Source organism: Aedes albopictus, chromosome 2, assembly GCF_035046485.1.
Source record: "Aedes albopictus strain Foshan chromosome 2, AalbF5, whole genome shotgun sequence".
NCBI classification, from domain to species: Eukaryota; Metazoa; Arthropoda; class Insecta; order Diptera; family Culicidae; genus Aedes; species Aedes albopictus.
Genome location: NC_085137.1, coordinates 257259822 through 257286648, shown reverse-complemented (window position 1 = coordinate 257286648; position 26827 = coordinate 257259822). Strand labels below are relative to the sequence as shown.

Genomic DNA, 26827 nt, shown 5'->3' with positions numbered 1-26827 from the left:
ACCCGCTTTGCGCGCAGCCACAGTTGATCAGCAGGAGTAAATCAATTTAATTTTGTATGGCGAAATGCATCTAAACTTGAATTACTTGAAATACAAAGATTTTCCCGAAAAAATATTTGGTAGGCTTAATAGTGATCACCATTGTGCACAACCACTACCAAATATTTTTTCGAATAATGTGTTCCACTTTGAAGAATTTGCCTTTAGATGGTATTCGCCATGCAATATTTTTGCGACTTACTTTTTAGCGATTTTTCGCGCATAGAAGCTAGCGCCACATTGGTCGATGCGGAGAGTAAGAAAACAGCCGATTTAGTTAATTAATTATGGGCCACTCAAGAAGCAATCATTTCATAATATGAATCGATTTTCATACAAAAATAACACTTATTTCATTATTTTTTACTTAATATTCTAATCATTGAAACTCCTTTTTATTGTTTTATATGCTGCTTGTAAAATTCACTTTTGGTGGTAAAAAATACTAAAAAGTTGATTAATAATGAAAACCGAAATCCGCTTATCCGCGAGCGGTAATGACGGCGGCGGGCAAAACTAACCGGTTGGACGTTTCTTGGGATGGGAATCGCAATCGGTTGGCGCCACCGATCGATGGGTTAAGGGGTGAGGAGCAGAATGAAACTGTTTTGACTTTCCCCCAAGAAACGTCAAAATCCCAACCGGTTGATAATGCCCGCCGCCGCCATTACCGCCATTACCGCTCGCGGATAAGTGCATAATGGGATAAATTGGCTGTGTAACAATTACACAGCGTAACAAAAATAAACTTTTGGTCTGTCTCAAGAGCAAACTTATGTGTCTCTGACAGATTTTGGGCAGCTGAATCCGGGCTCAGATTTTCTGGAGACGTGCTGCAGCACGTCACAATTTTGAGCTATAACTCAATTTATATGGCAAAATATGCGATTTTGGGTTTTTTGACTGCAAGCCATTAAGCGTGGAAATATTTTTTTTAACCAATCAAAGGATAAGTTGGTCAATTAACATCCAAATTAACAACTCATGCAAAATATTTCGTTTCACCAAATCGAATTTGATACTTTTAAGCTCAACAATAATGTTTTATCTATTTTTTCAATGAATGATCACTTATACCCGGTAGATCAACTATAATATTGTCTATCCGGTTGGGATCAAGACAGACATTCTATTTCTATTCTATTCTATTCTATTCTATTCTAGTGCTTGCACAGCCAGTATTGAAAAGCATCCTGGAAATACCAAAATTTCTTCTGATATTGGTTGGGATCAAGACAGACATTCAATCAAAAATTGCAATTTTCTTGGTTCGTCGCAACTGTTTCGCATCCAGTGCGCTGTGTTGTGAACTTTTTTTATAACTATTTCATGTTCTGATTAGCTACATAACTTCCCAACCAAGGCTCCACAAAAATGTTATAACAGAGAATTTACGGGATGTCCTATTAACAATCGATTGTTTAGTAGCAATGATTCCAGCTAAATGAGAAATACATTGCAAATTCCTATAAAAATAAGGAAAAACTAACTTTGTTCTAAAAAAAATAAAGCCTACACTAATTGCTAGACATCTACAAACCAGATGACATAAAAAGTTTAAGATCATTACGACGCTTAAGAGTTCATAGTATGGAATTATAATGTAGTACCCGAATGATCAATTTCACCCCACTAATCAATTTGACCCCGGTTTACGGTACTATGAAATTATTTTAAATAATACAACACATTCAAAACTATGGACGTTGATGGTGAGTATATTTCTGACAATAATAAGTGAGATATTCAACGAGCTCCAAATTGGCTAGCCAAATTCCGGACATCACTGGAGACCCTTTTCGTTTCTTGAGCTCAATGAATTAACTACATCGGCTGTTTTCCTACTCTCTGTATCGGCCAATGTGGCGCTAGCTTCTATGCGCGAAAAATCCCTAAAAGTAAATCGGAAAAATACTGTATGACGAATAGCATCTAAAGGCAAATTTATTGAAGTGGAATACATTATTCGAAAAAATATTTGGTAGTGGTTATGCACAATGGTGACTACTATTAATATTTTTTTCAGTAAAAGCTTTCTATTTCAAGTAATTCAAGTTTAGATGCCTTTCACCATACAAAATAAAATGGATTTACTCCTGCTGATCAACTGTGGGTATGCGCCAAGCGGGTAGTCCATTGGGAAAATCGACCGGGAACGCACCGAAAACGAGAAAGTTTGAAATTCCATTTTGCGGGGCATTTTTCTACCGAGCTGCATGTCAAAAAACATAGTAGGCAGACAGAACGACGTTTGCCGGGACAGCTAGTACAAAATACAAATTTAGAAAATATAATTTAATTTCACATCTGTGATTTATATTTTAAAATGGATGCATGTATTGAAGGGCCACATAATACTGATTAAATAAAGCATGCAGTTTAGAATAATATTATTTTCTATTTGTTTTTATAAGCCTAGCAGTACACTTCCGTTTTCTGAATTCTGTTTGCTCCAGCACACAAGAAAAATGTTCGAAAAGTTTTTCATTCTGCGGTAGCTAAATAGAATCCATATGGTCAGGCCCGCATTAAGGATTGTGGGGGCCCGAGCGGATGTGGAGGCCCCTCGGAGAGATGAACAAAAATGGTTTTCCTTATTTTCGAACAGTGCTTAAGCAATATGAAAAATAAAGCTAATGTAAGCTACCAAAAAAGGTTTTTGTGGGGGCCCCTAAAACGTGGGGCCCGGAATCGTAGCGCTGCAGGAGGTGTGTGTTGGACGTTGTAACCTACTTTCTTTAAATAAAAAAAAATAAACAAGTACATATATGATTTACAGACTCCGAGGAAATCTGCTCCTAGAACTCTTCTTCTTAGAGTTGGCGCTGTGATACTGTAGAAAGTGTTGATTCATTTAAATACTTAGGAATCCATCTTGATTGCACATTATCTTGGGATCATCACATTAATAATGCCGCTAATAAGACTTTAGCCATGTACAGTGTGAAAAAAGTAGTTTCTTGCCTAGCAGAGTTTACTTTTGTTCTATTTTGCTCATATTCACTCTCACTTAAGGCCGATGCAAATATTATTTTTCTTTTATGTCCGAGACCTCTCATCAGGTACGAGGGGGGGGGACAAAAATAAATAAGGAACAAACAAAAAAAACTACACAGATCGAAAAAAGAGTGTAAAATTCTGTGACACATGAAGCACATAATTGGAGCGTGGGATATCATAGAAGTTTACATGACATATCATGTAAAAGTCATAAAATATCATGTAAACTTCCATTACACTAGTTTACAGCATTTTTGAACTCGGTAAGCTGATGATCATTTTTGGTGTAGAATCATGCCCTGAGTTCGAAAACGCAAAAGAAAAAAAATACAGTAGAGCGGAAATTTTTTCGACTTTCCATACAAGGTTGATGATTTGGAAACGATTTTTGTTCTATTTTTAAGCAACGTCGCTCACTTCACACATCTCATTCTCCGTAATCAATGCTCCGATTGAGCTGAAATTTTCACTGTAACTTGCCTACACATGATACGTCAAATAAACGTCGATAGGGTTTTAAATAGGGTTTTTTTATTGAAAAAATACATTTCTTCAATTTTTTTTTGGGAATTTTGCTAAAATGCAAGGAGATCGTCCCTAGAACTCGCAAATATCTTGAAATTCATCAATCTGACGCAAAACCTGTATTCAGATGATCGAATGGTATTGTGTTCAGCTTTTAATTTATGGAAAAAGATTTAAAACTGGTTGAACAAAACGCAATATATTTGAATTCTAGTAAATTACATATTTTGAAAAGTTGTTAAACTCGATATTAAGCTAAAACTCAGAAACTGTTCTACTTAAAATTTTTTGAAGGTCGATTTCGAAATCAGCGCTAAATTGTGCTTCAAAAATTTTGGTCGTTGACAGAAGTTCACGACTTTCGCTTTATTTTGTAAACTAGTGTTATATGTCCTGTAATTGAGCATGACTCTGAGTGTTTACATGACATATGACACAAATTTACATGATATATCATGTAAACCATCATAACACTAAGTTTACATGACTACATAAAATGAAGTTTACATGAGGTGTAAATCTCATTATTTTTATCTGTGTATTGAAAAAATAAAAAAATGTCAACTATTGAAAAAATATTTTTCAACTATTGAAAAATAGTTGCTTGTTAAAAAATTTTCTATTGAAAATGGAGTCAGCGGGCGCCATGTTTTTTTTTCCCCCTTCAATATTTTGGGATTTTTAAGGGGGGGGGGTGACATAAAACAAATAAAATATTTGCATCGGCCTAAATTATTTGATTATTTCATGGAGGCATGTAAGTCGAAACTTTAAAAAAAAACTGCAGACAATACAGAATTGATGTCTCAAAATTATTTTAAACTTACCAGTTTTGTTTTCAACAATTCGCTTTTATTTTACAATTTGTAACAATTTGTTGGTATTGTTCTGTTATCCAGGTATTGAAAATAACTTATTTTAGTGTTTTGATGTAGGTATTGATAAAATACCTCAACGAGTTATTGGTTTAGTGATGAGGACTGCTCAAGATATTATTCAATTATGGAAAAATCGCTATTTGTATGGAAAAATTGCCGATTATTACTTACGTATTGCCATACCTGATGTCATTATTCATGCCTTATACACAGAATACACACCAGATATTATTTTAGGTATTTTACTTCTTATGCAGGGCTACTTAATACCTCATTCAGATTGTAGATATTCCCGAGCAGGAACGAATAACTGACACATAACTGCAGCATACCAAAGTCAGGTATCATACCAAGACAAGGTATTGAAAATAACTTATTCTGGTATTTTGTAGGTATTGATACAATACCTCAATGAGTTATTGGTTTGGTGTTGAAGACTGCTTGAGGTATTATTCAATTATGTAAAAATCGCTATTTATATGAAAAAATCGCTGATTATTATTTAGGTATTGCCATACCTGATGTCATTATTCACGCGTTATGCACAGAATACACACCAGTTATTATTTTAGGTATTTTACCTCTTATGCAGGGATACTTAATACCTCATTCAGGTTGTAGTTATTCGGTTTTCCATACCTGAGTTAGTGACAGTTCTCAAGTCTATCGTTGCCCAAAATGCAGGTATTCCACAGCTTACTGCCAGCATTTGCTGCCAGCTGCTATAGAAATTTTATAGCATGTATCTTTTCCGTTACACGAAATAATTCATACAACGTAGGGTAGATAAGCGATCTAATTGAATAAAGTTTAGTTAGTCAAATCCAAACCGTCGAAGAATAAAGTTTCAAGTTTTAAGTTCCAAGTCAAGTTTTTTGGTGAATCCAGTGATACCGAGTGACCCCAGTGGTGATAGTGTCCACCCAATCCGTTCAGTGACCCCAAAATCCGCCGGAAGCACGATCCTGCCCTATCATCTTGGTGCCGTAGTAAACCAGGATCTGGCTTCCTTCCAGAACACCCGCCATCGCAATTCGGACTCAGACGCTATCTACCGCCATCGTTCCGCACCATTGTGTGCCCCATCGGTATTGAAAGGATCGCCATCTTCCCCGGAGCCTATTGTGTTCCAACGTGTTCGAGAAGCTTCTCCGGAGTTCCCGCTTGAATTTTAATACAAGGCCTAATTCCGTTAGGTACTCGGTACGTATTATTCCGAAGTGCGCAGAAGTTTATCGCGGGTGCCTTGAGATTTTTCTCTCTTTTCTTCCGAAATTCGTAACCGTACCGGAGTTCGACGAAGCTTCTAGAAGCGTGACCATACGGTCAGCTATCAGCTAGTGCGAGAGTGACGACGCCATAGCCATCCGTTACATGTGATTGCCCAATAGAAGGACCGTTGCAGATTTTGAATATAATACAAGGCTTAATCCTAGCCTTGGGCAGGTTAGTAGCGCTCCAACCTATCTACTTCATTTGTCCGGCTCTACCGGGTCTTTCTCTGTGTCACCCGATCTAGTGCCCCCTGTGATACTCCGCTCCCGCAATGGCGGACGAACGTTCGAGACAGCAGCTCATCAACCGGCGGACGACGCTCATCGCTGCGCTAGGGAGAGCGGAACAATTCGTCGAGAAATACGTGGCGGAACGGGACAGTGGCCAGGTGAAACTACGTCTCGAGAGCCTCGATACCGTGTGGATGGGATTGGAGGATGTGCAGACCCAACTCGAGGACCTGGAACTGACCAACCAAGGTATGGCGCAAAATCTCGCTTTCCGTTCCCACAACGAAACCCATTATTTCCAAATTAAGGCTTCTCTTCAATCCTACCTCCCCAATGTACCACCTTCGAAAAAAGCAATTCTCCAATCGTCTCCCTCTGGCCTGTCTGGCATCAAACTACCATCCATTTCCCTGCCGGAGTTCGACGGGGACTACAACAACTGGTTAGCAGCTTTCCACGACACGTTCGTCGCTCTAATCCACTCCAACCCCGACGTTCACGACATCCAAAAGTTTCATTACCTCCGTGCTGCTCTGAAAGGAGAGGCAGCACAGCTAATCGAATCCATTGGCATCAGCTCCGCCAATAACCCTGTTGCATGGCAAACCCTCGTCTCTCGCTACGCTAACGAATATCTCCTCAAAAAGCGACACCTTCAAGCCCTCCTCGATTGCCCTCGAATGAAAAAGGAATCCGCCGCTGCATTGCATTCCGTCGTTGACGAGTACGAGCGCCACACCAAGACCCTCCGCCAACTTGGTGAACCTATCGATTCCTGGAGCACTATGCTGGAGTATCTTCTTTGCCTCCGACTCGACGACGCTACGCAGAAAGCATGGGAAGATTTCGCTACGACCACCACAAACCCCGACTACGGTTGTCTCATTGATTTTCTCCACCGTCGCATTCGTGTACTAGAATCAATGTCCGTTAATCACCAAGCACAGCCAACATCCAACCAACAACCACCAATGTTTCGACGCCCACCGTTCCACAAAACCGTTTCCCATGCTGTAACTGAAGCCACACCACGAAAATGCCACTCTTGCGATCAACATCATCCTCTCTTCCAATGCCCACGATTCGAAAGAATGTCCGTCGCTGATCGTCTGAAAGTCGTCAATGACCAACATCTCTGCCACAATTGTTTTCGTCAAGACCACCTCGCTCGCAATTTTCAATCAAAATTCTCGTGTCGTCACTGCCGAAAACGACACCATTCATTGCTCCACCCAGGCTACCACCCACTCGAAACCGAACAATCATCCACCACCGTTCGCCCATCAACGTACACACCGAAGCCCATCGTCAAACAAGATGCAGCACCCAATCGACGACCACCCACTTCCACCAATGCTGTCAGTGAACAGACGTCCAACTCCTCGCAAACATCGAACGCCAATGTTTTGCTTTCGACAGTCGTGTTGATGGTCCTCGATTGTAATGGTCAAGCTTACCCCGCACGAGCTCTGTTGGATAATGGATCGCAATCCAACATCATCAGCGATCGACTATGCCAGCTCCTCCGTCTCAAGCGAAACAAGATTAACATCCCAGTGTTCGGTGTCGGTGAGTCCTCCTCCAGTGTCAACCACTCGGTCAGTGCTACTATCAGGTCGAGAACCTCCGATTTCGAGATCGGTTTGGACTTCCTCGTCATGCCCCGTATAACGATCTATTTGCCTGTTGTTTCCTCTCCTTCTAATGACTGGCATGCCCCGAAAGATCTTCCGTTGGCCGACCCTACCTTCAATAAGACCGGCGCCATCGACATGTTGCTCGGAGCGGAACACTTTTTTACATACGTAAACCCTGGAACCCGGATCGTGGAAGGTGAAAACCCGATCCTCATCAAGAGCGTTTTTGGCTGGATTGTCACCGGTAGGAACCAAACGCCCCTGAAATCACCCCCCGAAGCATGCCATGTCTCGTTTTCCGATCCACTCCATGAAGCCATGGAACGCTTCTGGCTTCTCGAAGAGGTAGAAAACCGCCCAAACTACTCGGTGGAAGAACAGCAATGCGAATCCCACTACATTTCCAATGTCTCACGTACACCGGAGGGAAGATATATCGTCCGTTTGCCCCGTTATCCAAATTTCGATCACATGCTCGGTGAGTCGAAGTCTTCTGCAATACGTCGGTTCTATTCCCTGGAGAGACGGCTGAACAGGGAACCCCACTTAATGGAAGAGTACCACTCTTTCCTATCCGAATATCTTTCGCTTGGCCACATGCGAGTTGTTCCTCCGAGCGCAGAGGAGCCGCAGCAGGTGCATTATTTGCCCCATCACGCCGTACTGAAAGAGGCCAGTACAACCACCAAAGTGCGTGTAGTCTTTGACGGATCCGCGAAAACCTCCACCGGCTATTCCCTCAACGACGCCCTCCAAGTCGGTCCAATTGTCCAGGACGAGCTACTGACGCTAGTCCTCCGATTCCGCAAGTATCCAATAGCCCTCGTAGCGGACATCGCGAAAATGTATCGCCAGGTGTTACTCCATCCCGACGACACACCACTACAGCGCATTCTCTGGCGATTCCATCCAGACGACCTGATCACCACGTACGAATTGTCTACGGTTACCTATGGGCTAGCACCGTCATCATTCCTTGCCACTCGAACCTTGCAACAGCTCGCTGCCGACGAAGGAGATGCCTACCCGCACGGTGCCCCCGCTCTGAAGAAGGGATTCTATGTGGACGATTATATAGGGGGAGCGGATACAGAGGAAGAGGCAATCGAAACACGGGAGGAACTTGACGAACTGCTGGCCAAAGGAGGATTCCAATTGAGAAAATGGGCATCCAACAGCGAAAAGGTCCTGGAAGGACTCGACCCATCGCGAATTGCAACCCAACCAACCATGAAATTTGACCACGAAGAACCCATCAAAGCGCTCGGGATCTGTTGGGAGCCCAGGACGGACCTGCTGAGATTCGACTCGACCCCTACTGTTGGAAATGGTCCATCAACGAAGCGCTCTATTCTTTCCGCCGTTTCCAAACACTTCGATCCCCTAGGTCTCACCGCCCCCGTCATCATTCGAGCAAAAATGTTACTGCAAGAGCTCTGGCTGCAGCCTTGCGGGTGGGATGAAGAGGTATCCGACGCTATTCAAGAAAAGTGGAACTATCTGCTGCTGTGCTGGCTGCGCGGTTGCATAAACGAGTTTCCGAAGCATTGGATATGCCTATCACTGCTTCCCATTTTTGGTCCGATTCCAGCGTCACACATGAGTGGCTTCGATCGCCTCCATACACTTGGAGCACCTTCATCGCGAATAGGGTTTCTGAAATCCAAACCACAACACAGGAATCCTATTGGCACCATATATCGCAGGGAGAGAGAATCCAGCGGACCTAGTCAGCAGAGGAATGACCGTCGAAAAATTCCTGTCCAGCAACTTGTGGCACCATGGACCAGCCTGGCTAACAGCACCTGAAACGGAGTGGCCAATTAGTACCCAGCAGCAGAAAACACCCGAAGAAATCCTGGAGCGACGAAGAATGGTGGCGGCTGTCCAAAATAAGCCCGAAGTGAATGGCATGTTTGACACATCGCTGTGCTATAATCGTTTGACACGAGTGACAGCATACTGTCTGCGCTTCATCCAAGCTTGTCGTAGTGGTCGTCATCGAACTACATCGTCACCGTGTCCCGAGTTGAATGTGATAACAAATGCAATCACCGTTGAGGAAATGTCAGCAGCCCGGATGAAACTAATCAAGCTAGCCCAAGCAGACGTCTTTGCAGAGGAGATAAGGTACTTGGGGAAGGGAAAAGCGGTTTCCAAGCATTCGAGCCTACGTCTTCTGAGCCCTTTCATCGACGATTCGGGAATACTGAGAGTTGGGGGTAGATTGCGTTTGTCAGATCAGCCTTATATAACCAAACATCCCATCCTCCTTCCCAATTCCCATCCATTAACACGGTCAATCGCCATGCACTACCATCTGAGGCTACTCCACGGTGGCGGCCGTGTGACCCTAGCGGCCATTCGCCAAGAATTTTGGCCGATACAAGGAAGGCGATTGGTCAACCACATCGTACGGAATTGCTTCCGTTGCTCTAGAGCCTCACCCGTTCCCGCCAAACAACAAACTGGACAACTGCCGCTGCAGAGAATTACCCCGAGCCGTCCTTTTTCTGTCACTGGAGTAGATTTTGCCGGTCCGGTCTACATGAAAGCAATCCACAAACGCGCCTCACCAACCAAGGCTTACATCAGCGCCTTCGTTTGCTTCGTCACGAAAGCTGTGCACCTAGAGCTGGTGAGCGACCTCTCCACACCAGCATTTCTCAACGCGCTACGAAGGTTCATCGCTCGTCGCGGGTGCCCCACACATATACACTCCGACAACGGAAAGAATTTCGAGGGAGCCTGCAACGCACTACACGAATTGTACCAAATGCTACAGCGAGAGAAGGCATCCGGATTCATTGCCACACACTGCTCAAGCCAGGGAATCCAGTGGCATATGACTCCACCGAAGGCCCCACATTTTGGCGGACTGTGGGAAGCTGCCGTCAAGGTGGCCAAGAAGCATATGTACCGTCAGCTAGGAAATGCGAAGCTGTCTTTCGAAGATATGTCGACGGTATTGGTGCAGATAGAAGGCGCCATGAATTCTCGTTCCTTGACACCACTCACGGAGGACCCCAATGATTTAGCCGTTCTGACACCAGCCCACTTTCTCATCGGAACTACACAGTCTGCTCTCCCCGATGCCGAAGTATGCCAGGTTCCGATCAACCGCCTCGACCACTATCCAGCTCTGCAACACCGAGTTCAACAGTTTTGGCATCAGTGGCAGACCGAATATTTGCAGGAACTTCAAAAAGAAAACAAAATCAACGCTCCCAATACAGCAATCCAGCCCGGCCGGATGGTTGTCGTTGTTGATGAGTTCCTAGCTCCCGTCAAGTGGCCTCTAGCGAGAATTATCAACACCATCGAAGGACCAGACGGACTCATCCGAGTCGTCGACCGATCACGAAGATTTGTTTGCTGCCGTTTGAAGTAGACACCCAATGAAGAAACCTGAAATATTTTTGTAGCTATGCTCAATTTGTAACGAAGTAGAATAAGATTTGAAGTATTGTTTGTTGTGATAGGAGATAGATTGAAATTCATGAAATTCATTAATTTTTCAAAATTAACGTTAAAACATTTCTAAGGCAAAATATTTCACATTTCCTAATTTAAACTATTTGTTATATTTCACACACAATGTATGCCTACCGTCTTCAAACAGAATAAGTTTCTTGTAAGATTTAATTTTAATTTTTAGTTTCCTTATCGTGCTTCTTTTAACCCCTTCGAAACGACTTTTTTCACCAACCTCGTCGCTGTAGAACGCGTCAGCGAGGTGCAAATGGCCCAACCGTCCTGAAAGGGTTAAAGGATTTAATATCCACTAGAAGCACATTGCGTAAAAATATTTCAAATTATATACTCTCTTCAAGAATTTTCTTAATAAACTGTTCACAGCCACAACTATTTATTTTTATTTTGTTGTGTGAATTGAGTGTAGACTACCAGGGGGCTCAATTTGAGAGCGGAGGGTCACTCAATTTCCCAAAAATTTGCTAAATAGTGATGTGACTATACAAATCAGCACCAACTTCATAACTATGGAGATGTATGGAGAAAACGTGGCTTAATTTACAAAACTGAAGATAACTTTTGAAAGAAGAAAAAAACATCTCTAATTTTTTGATATGTTATGTATAAATGTCCCAGCTTTCAATTGATGCAAAAATTTTGGAAATCGGTGGTTGCCCTCATGATGAAAAAAATGTTTTGGTATAAACATCCAAGATGGCGGCAAAAATCAATATGGCTGACCCAACTTTTTATTATTGTAAATAGTAGCTTTATCTTTCCTCTTTTCAACAACAATTCGTTTTGAGGTTGTTGTTGGAGAAACTTTCGAGTTATAACGGTTTAAGTGAGCCACCATTTGACCAAAACCGAGGGGTCTGCAAAAATTGTTGTGGCTCTAACTATCGGGGGGGTCCATCAATTTGAGTAACCAAATGCATTTTTCTTACTTTTTAGGCGAGGGCTTTCAGAAAATCGACACCTTAAAGATTTTTGAAGACAAGGTGTAAATAGTGGGCCGGTCTCAGCGAGAATTACCCAAATGCCACTTTGGAGCGAAATTGATCAGTATACAATTAAACATCGGTTGGGAAGGAAAATTTCCTTTTTGTAATTGCGTTACATATTCCCCTACTTTTCACTCGCGGCAAGAGCAATATAACGGCCTTCTTTTCTTCACTAAAACAAAAGTGCCGAAAAGTACTACTTTTCGGCACTCTTAAGAGTGCTGAAAAGTACTACTTTTCGGCACTTTTGCCAGCGCACACTTTTTCCCAACTACCACCACTTCCGTTGATACAGCTGCTGCTTCTATATTCACTGAGCAGCTCGAGTCCGAAACAGGATGATTTAGATTCTGATTCAGACTGCAGATCAGGTGTAGATGCTGTAGCTGGAACTGCTTTCGCTCTTGCCTATGCTGATGCATGACGACGACGGGAGCTTGAAAATTCGTGACACCCAGCCTACCACAGCCTACCTGATCGAACAAAAATACAACGCAGGCATGCTTGGAGGCGCGCGCTCGTGGTTTCTCTTGTTACAGGTTTGTGTTACAAGAAGAGATTAAACTTAACGATATTTTTTGCAATTACAAAAAACTTTGTATGCAACTCGTTGCAAAACTCGATTTTTTCAGCACTCGTCGTATTTATCCAACTCGGCAAGCCTCGTTGGATAAATGTACGACTCGTGCTGAAAAAATCATCATTTTGCAACTTGTTGCATAAATAACTATTTCCGCTTAATTTTGCTCTTCCAAAACTGAATAACGCGATTAAAATCCTACAACAAGTGAATTTAATACTTTAAATGCAAAATTAAATTTTGAAATTTACCCTTAAACGCCTTAAGGTAGGCAATTTTATTTGAAATAAGTAGTTTCTTGTGATGATGTCTATTTAATCATAAAATGAACTTTTTTTTAACTATGTAATGTTCTGATTAGTTACATAACATCCCAATAAAGAGTCCATAAAAATGTTAAAACAGAGAATTTACGGAAAGTCCCATAAGCAATCGATTGTTTAGTAGCAATGATTCCAGCTAAATGAGAAATACATTGCTAATTCCTTAAAAATAAGGCAAAACTATTTTTTTCTAAAAAAAAAATAAAAAATTACACTCATCTCTAGACATCTACGAACCAGATGACGTAAAAAGTTTAAGATCATTACGACGCTTAAGAGTTCCTAGTATGGAATTACAATGTAGTACTCGAATGATCAATTTTACCCCACTGATCAAGACCCCGGTTTACGGTATTTAGGTACGTTTCCGGGGTACGATTGATTCGCCAGCTTAGCCAAAACTTTTAGAACGGTAGCAGAGCTGTACACTCGCATGAGATACACTTGTATGAAAAACTCCCTGCTCCAGTAGATTTTTTGGACTCCATTTTGATCCCACATGAAATGCGCAGAATTTCAGCGCATTCAAAAAAATTTATTCAAAACCATCAACCCTCCTCTTCGAAGTCCGCAAAACGATTGGATGCTTGGGAAAAAGTTAGGTAGGGGAACGGAACCAATCAAAATCAAAATCCCATTTTCATCCCATCAAAATCATATGTTTGAATTTACTTTTAGCTTTCTAGGGCAACGATCCAAACCAACTTGCATGCGATAGAATCGGAAAATTCATTCTCCTAATCAAACTTAGACGTTTTACTATCACCGATTGTGAGACAAACTAATCTAAGGACGATCTCCCCAAACCAATTATTTTGACAATATTCCATTTCACCCACGATATTCCGATACGATGCGTCAAACCTAGTACGAGACAATTAGGTATATCGGCCTCAGGCTGCAAATCTCATCAACACATGCGCCGTAATAACAATAATAATAACGATAAGCCAACGGAAATGTGATATGATATCCTTCCTGTGATACTGCCACAGGTGATACGCTACAAACATCGCTACTGATGATACGCAACGGGCCATTGGCGCGCAATCGTTTGATACAGTGTAAAGTTGGCGCGCTTCAAGACTTGCAACATCGCTTCGCTTTTGATACGAGTAGGTATTAGTTGCAGCATAGAATCCTGATGCCGTGAATGGGAAAGGTATGCCCGTCTGCGGTGTCCTTATCGTGAGACAACGTGGTGTACGCGTACCGTAACCTGGGGCTGAATTTGGCCGTTAGTGATTTCTTTGGATTCGCGTTGTGGTATTAGAAATACTAATGGTTCATAGGTTTTCAATATTTTTTTGTGTTATATGTTGACTGGCGATTTAGTTAAACTGGCTGTCTCCGAAAACTTAAATTTTTACTTTTCAATGTCTGATTATAAAAGATAAATTTTCAATTGTTAACCCTTTTTAAGGCAGTGGTACTATATTGCCACCTACTGTTTTTATTTTTTTCTGTTTTGTAAAAACTTATTCCGAACTTCTTTTTTTGGTTTACTCAAAATAAGGATTACTAACAACGCCTGGTATTTTTTTGGCACTAAACAAAGCTTAAACAATAATTTGGGGGCCATTTGTAGTCTCAAAAAATGGCAAAATTTGACCGCGTGAAGAAAATTAGCTCAAACTTGTTGTAAAACTATAGATTTGGTAAATATTTTAAGAAATAATCAAATTATGGGTTGATATGAGCTGAACTACACAGTTTAAATTATGGGTTAAGCCCTAATCCACTCTAAGGTCTCTTTTCCGGCTTTTTGTCGAAGTCAAAAGAAGAAATGTACCCTAAACGGGCAGTGGCAAGAATATTGCCACCAGCGCTGGTGGCCTAAACGGGCAGTGGCAACTATATTGCCTCCTCAAAAGCTCGTTTTTGGGGTAAACGGGCAGTGGCAACTATATTGCCACCAGCGTTTTTGAGCTGAACGGGCAGTGGCAACTATATTGCCACCTAGATTTTTGAGAGTTTCTTTCAAACAAAAATTGTTTTGTAAATACAATCATGAGTATAATCATTTCCATAATAGTATGCGTTGATTACTCTTCTAGTTTCCTCGGCCTTATAAAGGGTTAAATGTTGTTGGTAAATATTCCGATTTCCGTAGACTAATATTCACCAGCGAAATGCTCACTGTATGGAAATTCACTGGTAAATAATTACAATTATGACCAATTTGCTCCCGGCTTACGGTACTGCCGATGGTGCAAAAGGAATCGCATCCCGCTCTGGGGAGGGTACCTCTTCCGCCAGAAGCACACAGCCCACATGGCACGGTGTGGCCTGATGGTGCTGTCCTCGGTTGACGGTCGGTCGGTGTGCTGCAAAGAAGCAACAGTGTGGCAACATCGTCATCATCATCTGTGCTGTAGTAAGAGGTACACCGAGGACCGATCCGATACGGGAGCCGAAGAAAAAGGTGCTCCTTTTTCGGCGTGTTGCTTTATAAATACGTGTGTTTCAATGCTGCTAATGACATAAAGCTCGTGCCAACCGAAAGGGAAACAACTGAACAATAACGGCCGTGGAGTGTGGAAAGACCTGAACCTGTGCCAAAGGGGACATAAGCAACAGTTGCCCAGTTTAGTGGCCGGAAGGGTTCAGTGGAACAAGTGTGTTGTATTTGTTTAGTGCTTTATGCTTGGGATATAAAGGCAAGTGGCGAACCAGTTGCTGTGAATAGAATATTGGTCATTCTTCAAAATCTAGCTAACAGACAAGGTGTGAACCCAATGTTCACAAGAAGACGAATTCCGAAATATGTGCTTGGTGGTGATTCTCTGGAAAAGTGCAATTTTAAACGTTTTGTTTTAGTCATGCAAAACTTTTTCTGTGGATGGACGACTGAAATGGCAGTGTAAATAATTGAACAGTGTTCTATTTTAAAATTTAGATCAGTTGACAATACCTTAGGGGCCAATAAAAGTTAGTCTGGTGGTATTTCCGGCACCAAAGGCATGATGGATGAGTTTGCGATAAAAAAAAAGAAACCTTCAGGGCAATAGTACTGTATGCTGAAAGTATCGTTGTAATGGTAGTTCTAACCGACAAGCAGGATAGACGCGAGTATACAAATGAAAATTGTAAAACCGTTGGTGCCATATGTGGTGATGCAATTAAAATATTCAAATAATCCACCCAATCTAATGGAATAGCACTGTTCTGCTGGGCTAAAGTAGTTGGTTTTGCAGCTGTTGATCGAAATGCTGCACTCCACGTGTGGCTTGTAAACGTGACCAACAACGGTTACATATCACTTTCACACGAACAGATTTAAATTTGGAACATTTTCCGACGGTACGCGTTCATATTACATGATGATAGAATAGAGCCTTTGGGCATACAAAGTAAAATATCTACAATACATCGATAATACATTGGAAGGATGTATTCTTTTGTATTAGATATTATTACAATTTAATAACGATATTTCACCATTATTGTGATTTTCGTGTCAGAAATCTATATTGTATAAGAGAAAACGATTGACAACTCAGTACATTTTTTTATATAGTGAAATATTGTACTTGCATTAATCAAAATTATGTTAATGCAAATTGAACAAACCCAGCGCAATTACAGTGACCGGCACAAAAAAAGATCCACCATATAGTGGTTTCAGTTTCTAGTGAAAACTACATGAAAAAATGATAAAATATATTTTTCAATGAATGTATTACATCCATTTTACATTGTTTTAGTAATCTGTGTTGAAAAATATTTGGTTTTTGAGGAATAAAAATGATTTCTGATGAGATTGGGGAAATTTCTTAAAAATTGGGTATGACAGAAAAATAGATCCACTTGGCACTAATTCTGAAACTTCAAAATTTCGCCAAATTTTCACACGTTTTGCTTCTTGGTTTATGATCTTGTGATATTTTTGACATGTGAAATTTATATTGACATCAGTTTCATCAATTTTAGGGTGATATGGGACGAGTTTATTGTCCATGGTTAATATAATAGGTAAAATGTTCTATATACTACAGAAACTATCTGTAAGCAAGAATGAACGCTATTAAACTACAATACAACAGTGATTGAGCTTGCAGACATACAGGAATGTACTTTTTTGAACAATTTTTAAGAGTTTTGGTCGACTAATGCAAAGAAATGCACATGCCGTGGAGATTATTAAGGATTATTTGATATTCGATATTTTTTGATAACTCAAAACACACTCACGTTTGTGTATCGCAATGATCACCTCCATCTGCTTGAACTAAAGCTTGCTGGAGGTATATTCTATCATATACACAATGATAATTGGGTTCTTTAGGGGTATCCGGATTATTTCATAATCGGATTCTCCGCCCCAAAATTGGTCTAAGTCCAAAATTTTATAATTTTTGGAGTCCGGGAACTATTTTTAAAATGCATTTAAAGTTTGCATGGGGATTTTTTTTGTTCGGGTCGAACTGTCATTCTATCGATTGAACTGTCATTCTATCCACGAAAATAAAAACTGTTTTGTTAATTTGACCATCAAAACAAAGGTGTTGGAATCGAATAAAATCACGTTATACTTAGAAAAATGAGCTCTTTCGATTAGGCTATAGAAATTAGCAATATTTTATTCATTAAACAACCCAATTACAAATTTTCAATGTATTACAAGTGGTACACATGGTGCGCACTTATAATATTAACTTGCAAAACAAAAACAAACTGGTGGTAAATTATGCGCACAAATGAAATGAGTGATTGCAAGAGAGACTAACGTCAAATCATGTTGGTGTCTTCAGCACATATATTCCTTGCATTCCAACGAAAAGTATTGCAGAAGACAGCTAGATGATCTGACGCTTTCTTTTTTGTAAACTTTTGATTCTGCGAATGGATGTATTGAAGCGACAGTGGAATTTGATGGTTAAAGTTAACATTATGATTGAACACCCGTTTGTACCACTCAAAATATATTGAAATCTAGTAATTATCAAAGTGTATATGATGAAATATACCTCCAGCAAGCTTTAGTTTACGCAGATGGAGGTGATCATTGCGATACACAAACGTGAGAGTATTTTGAGTTATCAAAAAATATCGAATAATATCAAATAATCCTTGATAATCTCCACAGCATGTGCATTTCTTTGCATTAGTCGACCAAAACTCTTAAAAATTGTTCAAAAAAGAACATTCCTGTATGTCTGCAAGCTGAATTATTGTTTTATTGTAGTTTAATAGCGTTCATTCTTGCTTACAGATAGTTTCTGTAGTAAAGAGCAAATATTACCTATTATATTAATCATGAACAATGAACTCGCCCCATATCACCCTAAAATTGTTGAAACTCATGTCAAAATAAATTTCACATGTCAAAAACATCACAAGATCATAAACCAAGAAGCAAAGCGTGTGAAAATTTGGCGAAATTTTGAAGTTTCAGAATTAATTGCCAAGTGGATCTTTTTTTCTGTCATACCCAATTTTTAAGCAATTTCCCCAATCTCATCAGAAATCATTTTTATTCCTCAAAAACCAAATATTTTTCAACACAGATTACTAAAACAATGTAAAATGGATGTGATGTATTCATTGAAAAATATATTTTATCATTTTTGTATGTAATTTTTACTAGAAACTGAAAACACTATATGGTGGATCTTTTTTTGTGCCGGTTACTGTATTTTTGCTTTGACGGATTATTCAATTACTTTTTTTTATTTGTTTATTCCACTGGTGTTGTTTAGAAACTACATGATAATTGTTCGGGTAATTAATATTCTGGAAATATACCAGAGCAGAAATAAAAGTTTTGAAGTCATCTTACAGTAATCATTAAGTGTTCGTGCTAGTGGCTGGACTAGCAGGTTCTTCAGGGACGACATTTCACATGTAGAATAAGACATACTGTACAAATTACATTTTATTTACTTGCCCGGGACAGATACTGTACAAACTAGCTTACGTTGTGGATATAACTGATTGTCTGGAACAATGGGCAGCCGCACTCGTATACTGGCTACAGTGGTAGGGTTCAGCACCGGTAAACAGCTGCATGGGCGGCGGTGTTGTCCCAACATACTCCCCGCCTTGAAGTATTATCTTCAATAAAAGGATGGTTGACGCACTTCGGATGAGGTCCATGATTTGTTCGAATCGATGCAAGCTTCCGATGAGTTGATTTTCGTCGTCAGAGATTTCCGCTGTGGGCCACTTTACTGACGAGACTTCAAGCAACATTGGTGTCTTGAAATTCAAACTGGGCACAGATTGAAGGTAACGGGGGACGTGAAGTCCCGCCAGGATGCTTTGAGTCATCCCGGAAAGAATAGCTGTGAGAAGCACTGCACACATTCACCTTCAATCAAAACGACCCAAATCCAGGGCAACGAAGTGATCTCATTCATCATTCCATTGGTGAGGTAGTAAAACGAACACTACACAAGCACAGGCGATCTGCAACAGCGTTGCACTGTAGGTAGAGCTGGTGGCATTTGCATTGTTTGCCGCGAGGTTTGCCGGTAATAAAATGCTTCGATCGGGTTGATGATGGGATGAGCCTTATTAATCGATTGTGAATTTGTCGCACAGGTCACGGCACCATTATGTTCGTGCTAGTGGCTGGACTAGCAGGTTCTTCAGGGACGACATTTCACATGTAGAATAAGACATACTGTACAAATTACATTTTATTTACTTGCCCGGGACAGATACTGTACAAACTAGCCTACGTTGTGGATATAACTGATTGTCTGGAACAATGGGCAGCCGCACTCGTATACTGGCTACAGTGGTAGGGTTCAGCACCGGTAAACAGCTGCATGGGCGGCGGTGTTGTCCCAACATTAAGATTATACAAATTTACAAAAAAGGTACCGTGATTTCGGGTGAAATTGATCACTTTTCACAGTTTTTGGCTTCTAATTTTTAAAAAGTTGTCGATATGGTCAAACTCAATGCTTTAAATCAAGTACGATCACGAGTTTCATCAGTCAACGAGGTTGAAACTTTTACTGCAAATCGTTTTATTGCAATAAATATCATTTAAAATAAAAAATCAGAAATTTTAGTTTCGGGGTGAAACTGATCAGTCAATGAAATATCTTTGTAATTGCTGAAAATAAATTTTCCATCTGAATTGTCCACCCCAGAATGCGAAAAGCTTTGTAAAGCTTATACAAGTTTAGTAAATTCTTAATTATTTAAATTTTAGGTTTAATAAATCTAAAGAAACGCCTAAAAGTATGCAATTTTCATACTAAACAAGTCATTACTTTAGCAAAAGTACAATTTTATGCAAAAATATCCATGTTTATAGAACTTTTGATGATGAAATCGGGTTTAGCGAACACTTGGCAACTATAAACATCCATTCGAATATTTATTCCATGTGCGATACAGCTACGATAACAAAAGTTTGAAAGTGCCTTTGGAATTCGCCATACACGCAGTTTCGGAAAATATCAAATTTAATATAGAAATATGTAAACTCATAGTTCAATAACCCTTGAGCCAGATGAAGATCATTTTCAACAAATTGTTTTAAGGCGAAACTGGAAGCATTTCCTCACTTTTTGGTTTTGGATTTTTTATTAAATAACAAAGTAATATTTTCAAATTCGGTTTTCGTGCACATGTAGAGTATGGATCAAGGTATCTTCTGATTTTTGTTTTTTTGCGGTGGAAAATGTTTTTCATTTTTACAGAAACCATTTTTGAACAAAATTCTAAGCTTTATTTTTGACAAACAAAAACTGGCTTCACGTCGATCAATTTCACCTCACTGATCAATTTTACCCGAAATCACGGTATCTATTTCTATTAGCTTTTGCGTCCCTGGCGTATTTTACGCACTAAAATTTAGATGTTCATTTGGTTCTATTTTCTTCAACTTCTATCCGATTATGATGAAAATTTGACATAACAACCAGAAATGGCTTCCATTTTATAGAATGCACCGGTTGGTCAAATTGTATGACCGGTTCCGGATTTATACGGCAGCCCAGTAGGGTATGTCGGTTGGTCAAATGAGACATTTTCGTTATTTTTTACGAATCTTGTATGGGACAATAAGTTTTTACATCTGAATCATAAAGTATTTATATTTTTGGATACTTTAAAGTCATTCAGAACTATATTGGCCTGTTCCGAATTCCGAGGTACCGTAAAACGGAGTATCTTCGATAGTTTTTCTGCACGTAGTGAATTTAGCAATCGAATCTTTAACTGCGTTTTTTTTTGTTTTTACTGTACATTAACATATTAATTTGTGCTACGCATATTGAGTTCTCTTTTTGAGTTGCATTAAAAATCTCCATCAATAAATTTCGGACACAGTTTGTAGTTAGAACTACAAACATGAAATTTCAAGTCAATTCATATATTTGGGCGTTAATCGATTTCAATTTGTCAATAATATTCAAATAGTTGAATCGACCATTCTCCCATTTAAACAGAGCTGTAACATCCTCAGCGGTAGGAGAAAATGGATCTCCTTAGTGATCCATTCCATCCTTCTGGATTAACTTCCTCCAGATTACCCAACTTAACTCAATATTTATCACTATAGAAATCAACAACCGACATGCGATGCACTATACTTATTAGACTGCATTACTCACATGCACAATTGCAGCAATTTAGGAAAACGGTATTTTAAAAACTACTAAATGCTTACTAAATTTGTTGTAACACAGAAAATGTTGTTTTTCCATTTGAACGTGAAAAAATTGCACAAAAAGTTAAGAGAAACATGGTGTTAAACGTTCATATCAAAACCCTATATATCCTCCTACAATTCGTTAATACAGAGTATTGGTTATTCAAACCGAACTTAGCATTTATTAGGAAAAACTTCTGTTGACTAAAGACAGTCATATGAGGAGGTTAGAAACAAAGGAATGTAAGTGACAAAACCCCACCTTTGAGCAAATGAGGTTTAAAGTTTTTCACCAACTTAAATTCCGTATAAAATGTATGGAGTTCCAAATCGACCCACTTAAATTCCGTACAAAATGTATGGAGTTCCAAGTCGACCCACTTTTCTCCGATGCATTGCATTGTTTGCAATCATCGTAAAAATAATCGTAAATAGTTCCTAAAAGCTTGTAATCTGAAGAACTTTTTGATATGCTCAGCTCAAAATCGACAAAATGGTCACTTACACTCCTTTTCATCTGTGCCACGCATGTATTGACATACATACATCATTAATTCTAAAAACAAAAGAATATGCGTAAAATTTCATGTACCGTCGTGCTACTTTTGAAATGCGGGGCTACTTTGGACACTTCTGGAGCAACATTTGAAAAGGGCCCAAGAGGTCTTGTGTCTTTTTTCTAAAACGCTCCGTAGGGCATAACAGCAGCCCGCCCACGCAAATGAACACCGTTATCCGAAAGATCGATGTTTGCTCTATTTGATAACGGTCTTAGTTTTTGTAAATAAGCTGAGGGAGGCTCAGGAGCGACGTGTGAAGTCATTGTTTACCAATGCTTGTATGCCCTTTTCAAATGTTGCTCCAGACTTATGAATATAGATTTTTTTTAATTCAAAATATGGTTCAAATCTGTTTTATGTCTTTGGAACTACATATTATGTAGCAATATTTTCCCCTTCATTTGTTTGAAATTGTTTTTAAAACAGACCCTTTATTGCTTGCCAGGATGTGCAAAAACATCGAAGAAACTTACAAATATATAACACGTATCAGATCATTTGCTTTGTAGGCATTGTACAGTTCATAAATGTTGAAGAGTTGATCCATTCATTAAAGATGTATCAATGTAGCATATACAGTCGAATATTTGTATCGTAATACATTATAAATGACCGTTTCACCTGAATGAAGGATTGATGGTCCCTTTTTTATTAAAACACAATATCAAATTGTTCATAATATCTATGGTAGCACAGAACCATCTAAAAACGCATATATTTATTGATATCAAATATGACATAGTATACTACAGTATTGGTACAACGTGGTTTTGTGAATAATCATGGAATTTCAAATGCAGTTGTGTTATAGTTAAAATTATCAAAGTAGCCCCCATCCAGTGTTATACACGGTATTCAATAAGTTCGATTCAGATACACCATATAACTTGAATTAATTTCACATCTGTAATTCAGATTTTCAAAGTAAATGTATTTATTGAAAGGTCATATAACACTGAACAAGTACAGCATATGGTTTTGAATAACGTCTTCCTCTACTTTTTTTATAAGCCTTAGATGTATCGAAAGTTTGTTAGCTTCGGCACGCTGGAAAATTTTTCGAAAAGTTGCTCATGCTACAGAAGTCTAAAACGTTGACTTTTGAGTTTACATCTCACTATACTAAATTAAAATAACTAAATTAATAGTCAAAAGCTTTACACTGCTATTTCAGTGATGATATTGCGATGAATTTGCAACTATAGTCAAATTGTTCTTGTTTCTTTGAAAAAGGCATAAATACAATATATAAAGCCAATTTTGGTCAACATTTGCCTAAATTGGGATATAATCAAGTTTTGGAAAAGATAATTATGGGTTAAACTGAGATATAACGCAGCCTTGTTTTTTTTATAAAACAATAATCATTGAAACTGGTACAGCGACAATTTTAGCAATTTTAAAGATCAAGATAAAATGACTCCGTACTTCGCACAATCCAAATCTTATAGAATATTTCGTATGGTCATAGTTACTACCACTAATGCTGAGAACAACAACCTAATTTGATTTAACTTAACACCATTACTCAATGAAAACTAGACGAAATACCAATGAAAGACTTGCATGCCGGACGAAAGGAACTTGAGACACATTTGCAATTATAATAAAAGGATAAAGGACAGTTTATTTCAAAACACATACTGTATTTGATCAGTATTATATGAGCTTTTAATTAATACATTCACTTTAAAAACCTGAATTACAGATAAGACATATGTATATTAAATTTGATTGTGTATCCGAACTTAATGAACACCGTGTATGAGATGTGTACGATTATTGTAAGAAAAACTTTTGTTTTGTTTATTAATGGACTTTGCATACATCCAACATACAGTATCAGAGAATAAAAATGCACCAAAACCGTTTTCGGATACAAACTTCTCAACTTCACATTGCCATATCTCAGTTATTTCTCAACCGATTGTTTTAATTTTTAATTTCTGAGACGACCTACAATCATTTCAATTTTCAAAAACTACTGAAAAACTTCAGTGATAACTATTGCTACAAAAGTTACAGATAGGTTAAATTTTGACAATAAAAATGCACCAAAACAAAACATTAGCTAGCAAAAAATGCTGAAGTCAAATCATGCATCATGCATCAAATCGGCAATGCTTTTGGGAATTTCTTCGCAAATTTGTTTGGAAATTTTTCGGCAATTCCTTTGGATTTCGAAAAACTCCCTAGCATTTCCTATAACACAGGTAGACCAGCTTGGAATGATGCGTTACGGTGTAAAGTGCCCCACACAATGCATACGTTTGCGTGTGCGTGACACTAGTTTGACACATTTCCCATGGGAAAACTGTCAAAACAACGCAAACCTCGACGGAACGGACGCTATGTGTTCCAGGCTTAAGATCTACCGCATTAGGTTTTGATCTTGCTATATTCCTGACAGATAAAGCCATCAAATTTTGATTTAGTTTTTTTTTCTGTGTTTTTGTTTATGTGTTTGCGTGTTCTTTTGGGAATTCTTCCCGAAATTCCTTCAGCATGTTCTTTGAGAAATCCTTAAAAGATTTCTTTTTGAATGCTTGCGGAATTTTCTTTGATAAACACATTGAAATCCTTTCCCGATTTTCATTAAAGAACTGCTTCGGTAGCTCTCATACATATTACTTCAATAATTTCTTTGATTTATTTTTCGGCTACCTCTAAAGGAACTTCCTGGGCAACTCCATTAGGATTATTTATTATTCTTGATCGCCAAACCTGATTTACAGCTCTATTGTCAGGACAAAGACAATTTAAACATTGCCAAACTGTATTATATTCTACTGTATCGAACTGGTAACTTTTTGTACTGCTTCTACCCATACGTTCTACCCTATCATTGTTGTATAAGCATAAACATGCTGTGCCGTCGGAGTGCGATAAACTGACCAAGTGACGCTGACGCAGCGAGAAGGGTCACGTATCCACTGCGCTCGAGACTTAGCAAAGTAAGGAAGAGAACATAATAAAATATTCTAGTTTGAACCTCCAACGTGAACAGATCATTCTGTTTTACTTCGAACTCCCCCAACAACCTATGTTATGTTATTGGATGGCGATCCTGTCAGGAGCCCGAACCTGCAATCTTCTAAGGGGGAATAACAACTACCGAAAATATCGGGGCTGGGAATCAAACCCATGACCATTCGCTTATTCCATTGGGTTTTTTTCAGCCTGATTTTTGGAAATTCGGATTTTTCCTGTGACAGTGTCCATAAGAATTCCCTCGGAAATTGTAATATCAGTTCATTTAGTGTTTCTTTTGGAAACCGTAATTCCTTTTTTATATCTTTAGTATCGCGATTGTCAGCATACGGCTGGTTCATCTCTCCGTAATTCCTTTGTTGATTCCATCCAAAACAAATCTGTTTGAAATTCCTTCATCAATTGGAAATATCTGAGTTTCATAAAAAATATATGAGAAATATCTAAAGAATTGACAGAAGGAACCCAGAAAGAAACTGCCGAAGGAATTCCCAAAGAATTGTGGCAGAATTCCAAAATTTTAAAGTTGATGGCGGAAAGAATTTCTAGTTTAATTGCCGTTAGTAGTTGCCTTTGAAATTTCTGAAAATAATTATAAAAGAATTACCAAAGGATTTTCCAAAACAAAATAAAACTGATAGAGAGTACAAGGTAGTTGCCAAAGGATTTTCCGAATAACTGTATAAATTTCATTAGAACTTTTAAATATATTCACAACCGAAATTTAAAAAAAAATAAACTTTCAAAGAAATTGCCGAAAGAATCCCTAAAAGAATTCCCGAAGCAGTTTTTGGATGTACATTAAAATACAAAGCAATTACAGAAGCGATTTCCATAAAATAACTAAAAAAAATTTCAAAGGCGTTGCAAAAAAAAAAATCATAAAACAATTTCCACATGAGTTTACAATGTAATTAATGAGCAAAATATCAATTAAACTGCCGCTAAAAATTCAATTTTATGATTGTTTTGTTTGTTTGTTTGTTTGTTTGTTAATTAAAATTCATTTACTTCAAACATAAATTTCCAAAGTAAAAAAAAAATCCCAAAGAAAATACTGAACAATTTCCGATTCCGAAAAAAAAAAACCATTTCAAAGATATCGCCACAGCAATATCCGAAAAAATTGTCAATGATATTTCCACAGAAATTGACGAAGGAGTTCCGAAAGAATTGCTGACAAAGTTTGTAAATATCGGTACGAAAATTTTCAAAGAATTTGACAAACAAATTTAAAATGCACTACTAAGGACATCCACAAGGGACATCCACAATTCTTAAAAAATAATAATCGAAGGCATCGTTAGGGGAGTTTATGGGAATAACCGAAGCAATTAATAAATTATTAGCTGAAAAAAGATCTAAATGCCTAAGCGAATAAATAAAAAGAATCCCTGATAACAAACCATAAGAATTCACAATGTTCAAAATATTTTCTAATATTAAAATATTCTTGTATGAAACTTATTTTATTAAAAAAAAATGTTCTAAAATGTATACTTCTCACAATCTCAATATTATTAGAAAATTATTTCTTTTTGTTTCTAAGCAATAAAACTAGTAGGGTTATTCGCTAATTGTTGAACACCACCCAAATGTTGAACAGTTTCTGAAAATTTTATTATAAATCTAACTTGAGTAATTTTCGCTCAACGTAAACGTATGATGTAGATGCGTATACATGTGTGTCACGATAT

General features: G+C 38.6%; 2 protein-coding genes across 2 annotated transcripts in view; both read left to right on the top strand.

Annotated features, from left to right (window-relative positions):
• The first annotated feature begins 9325 nt into the window (after positions 1-9325).
• On the top strand, positions 9326-10975 carry LOC134286479 (uncharacterized). Its single transcript, XM_062848094.1, has one exon. It carries the CDS (start codon positions 9326-9328, stop codon positions 10973-10975), a length of 1650 nt encoding a protein of 549 aa, XP_062704078.1.
• A 4399-nt stretch (positions 10976-15374) lies between these two features.
• The window catches only part of LOC109428273 (short neuropeptide F), a 142965-nt gene continuing 131512 nt past the window's right edge, over positions 15375-26827 (top strand). Inside the window, exon 1 of the mRNA XM_062851598.1 lies at positions 15375-15625. The gene's annotated coding sequence lies outside the window, so the exon portion shown is untranslated. The remainder of the gene's footprint in view (positions 15626-26827) is intronic.

Excerpts from the sequence above, each read along its gene's own strand:
- LOC134286479 (XM_062848094.1), top strand. The coding sequence starts at position 9,326 with ATGACCGTCGAAAAATTCCTGTCCAGCAACTTGTGGCACCATGGACCA.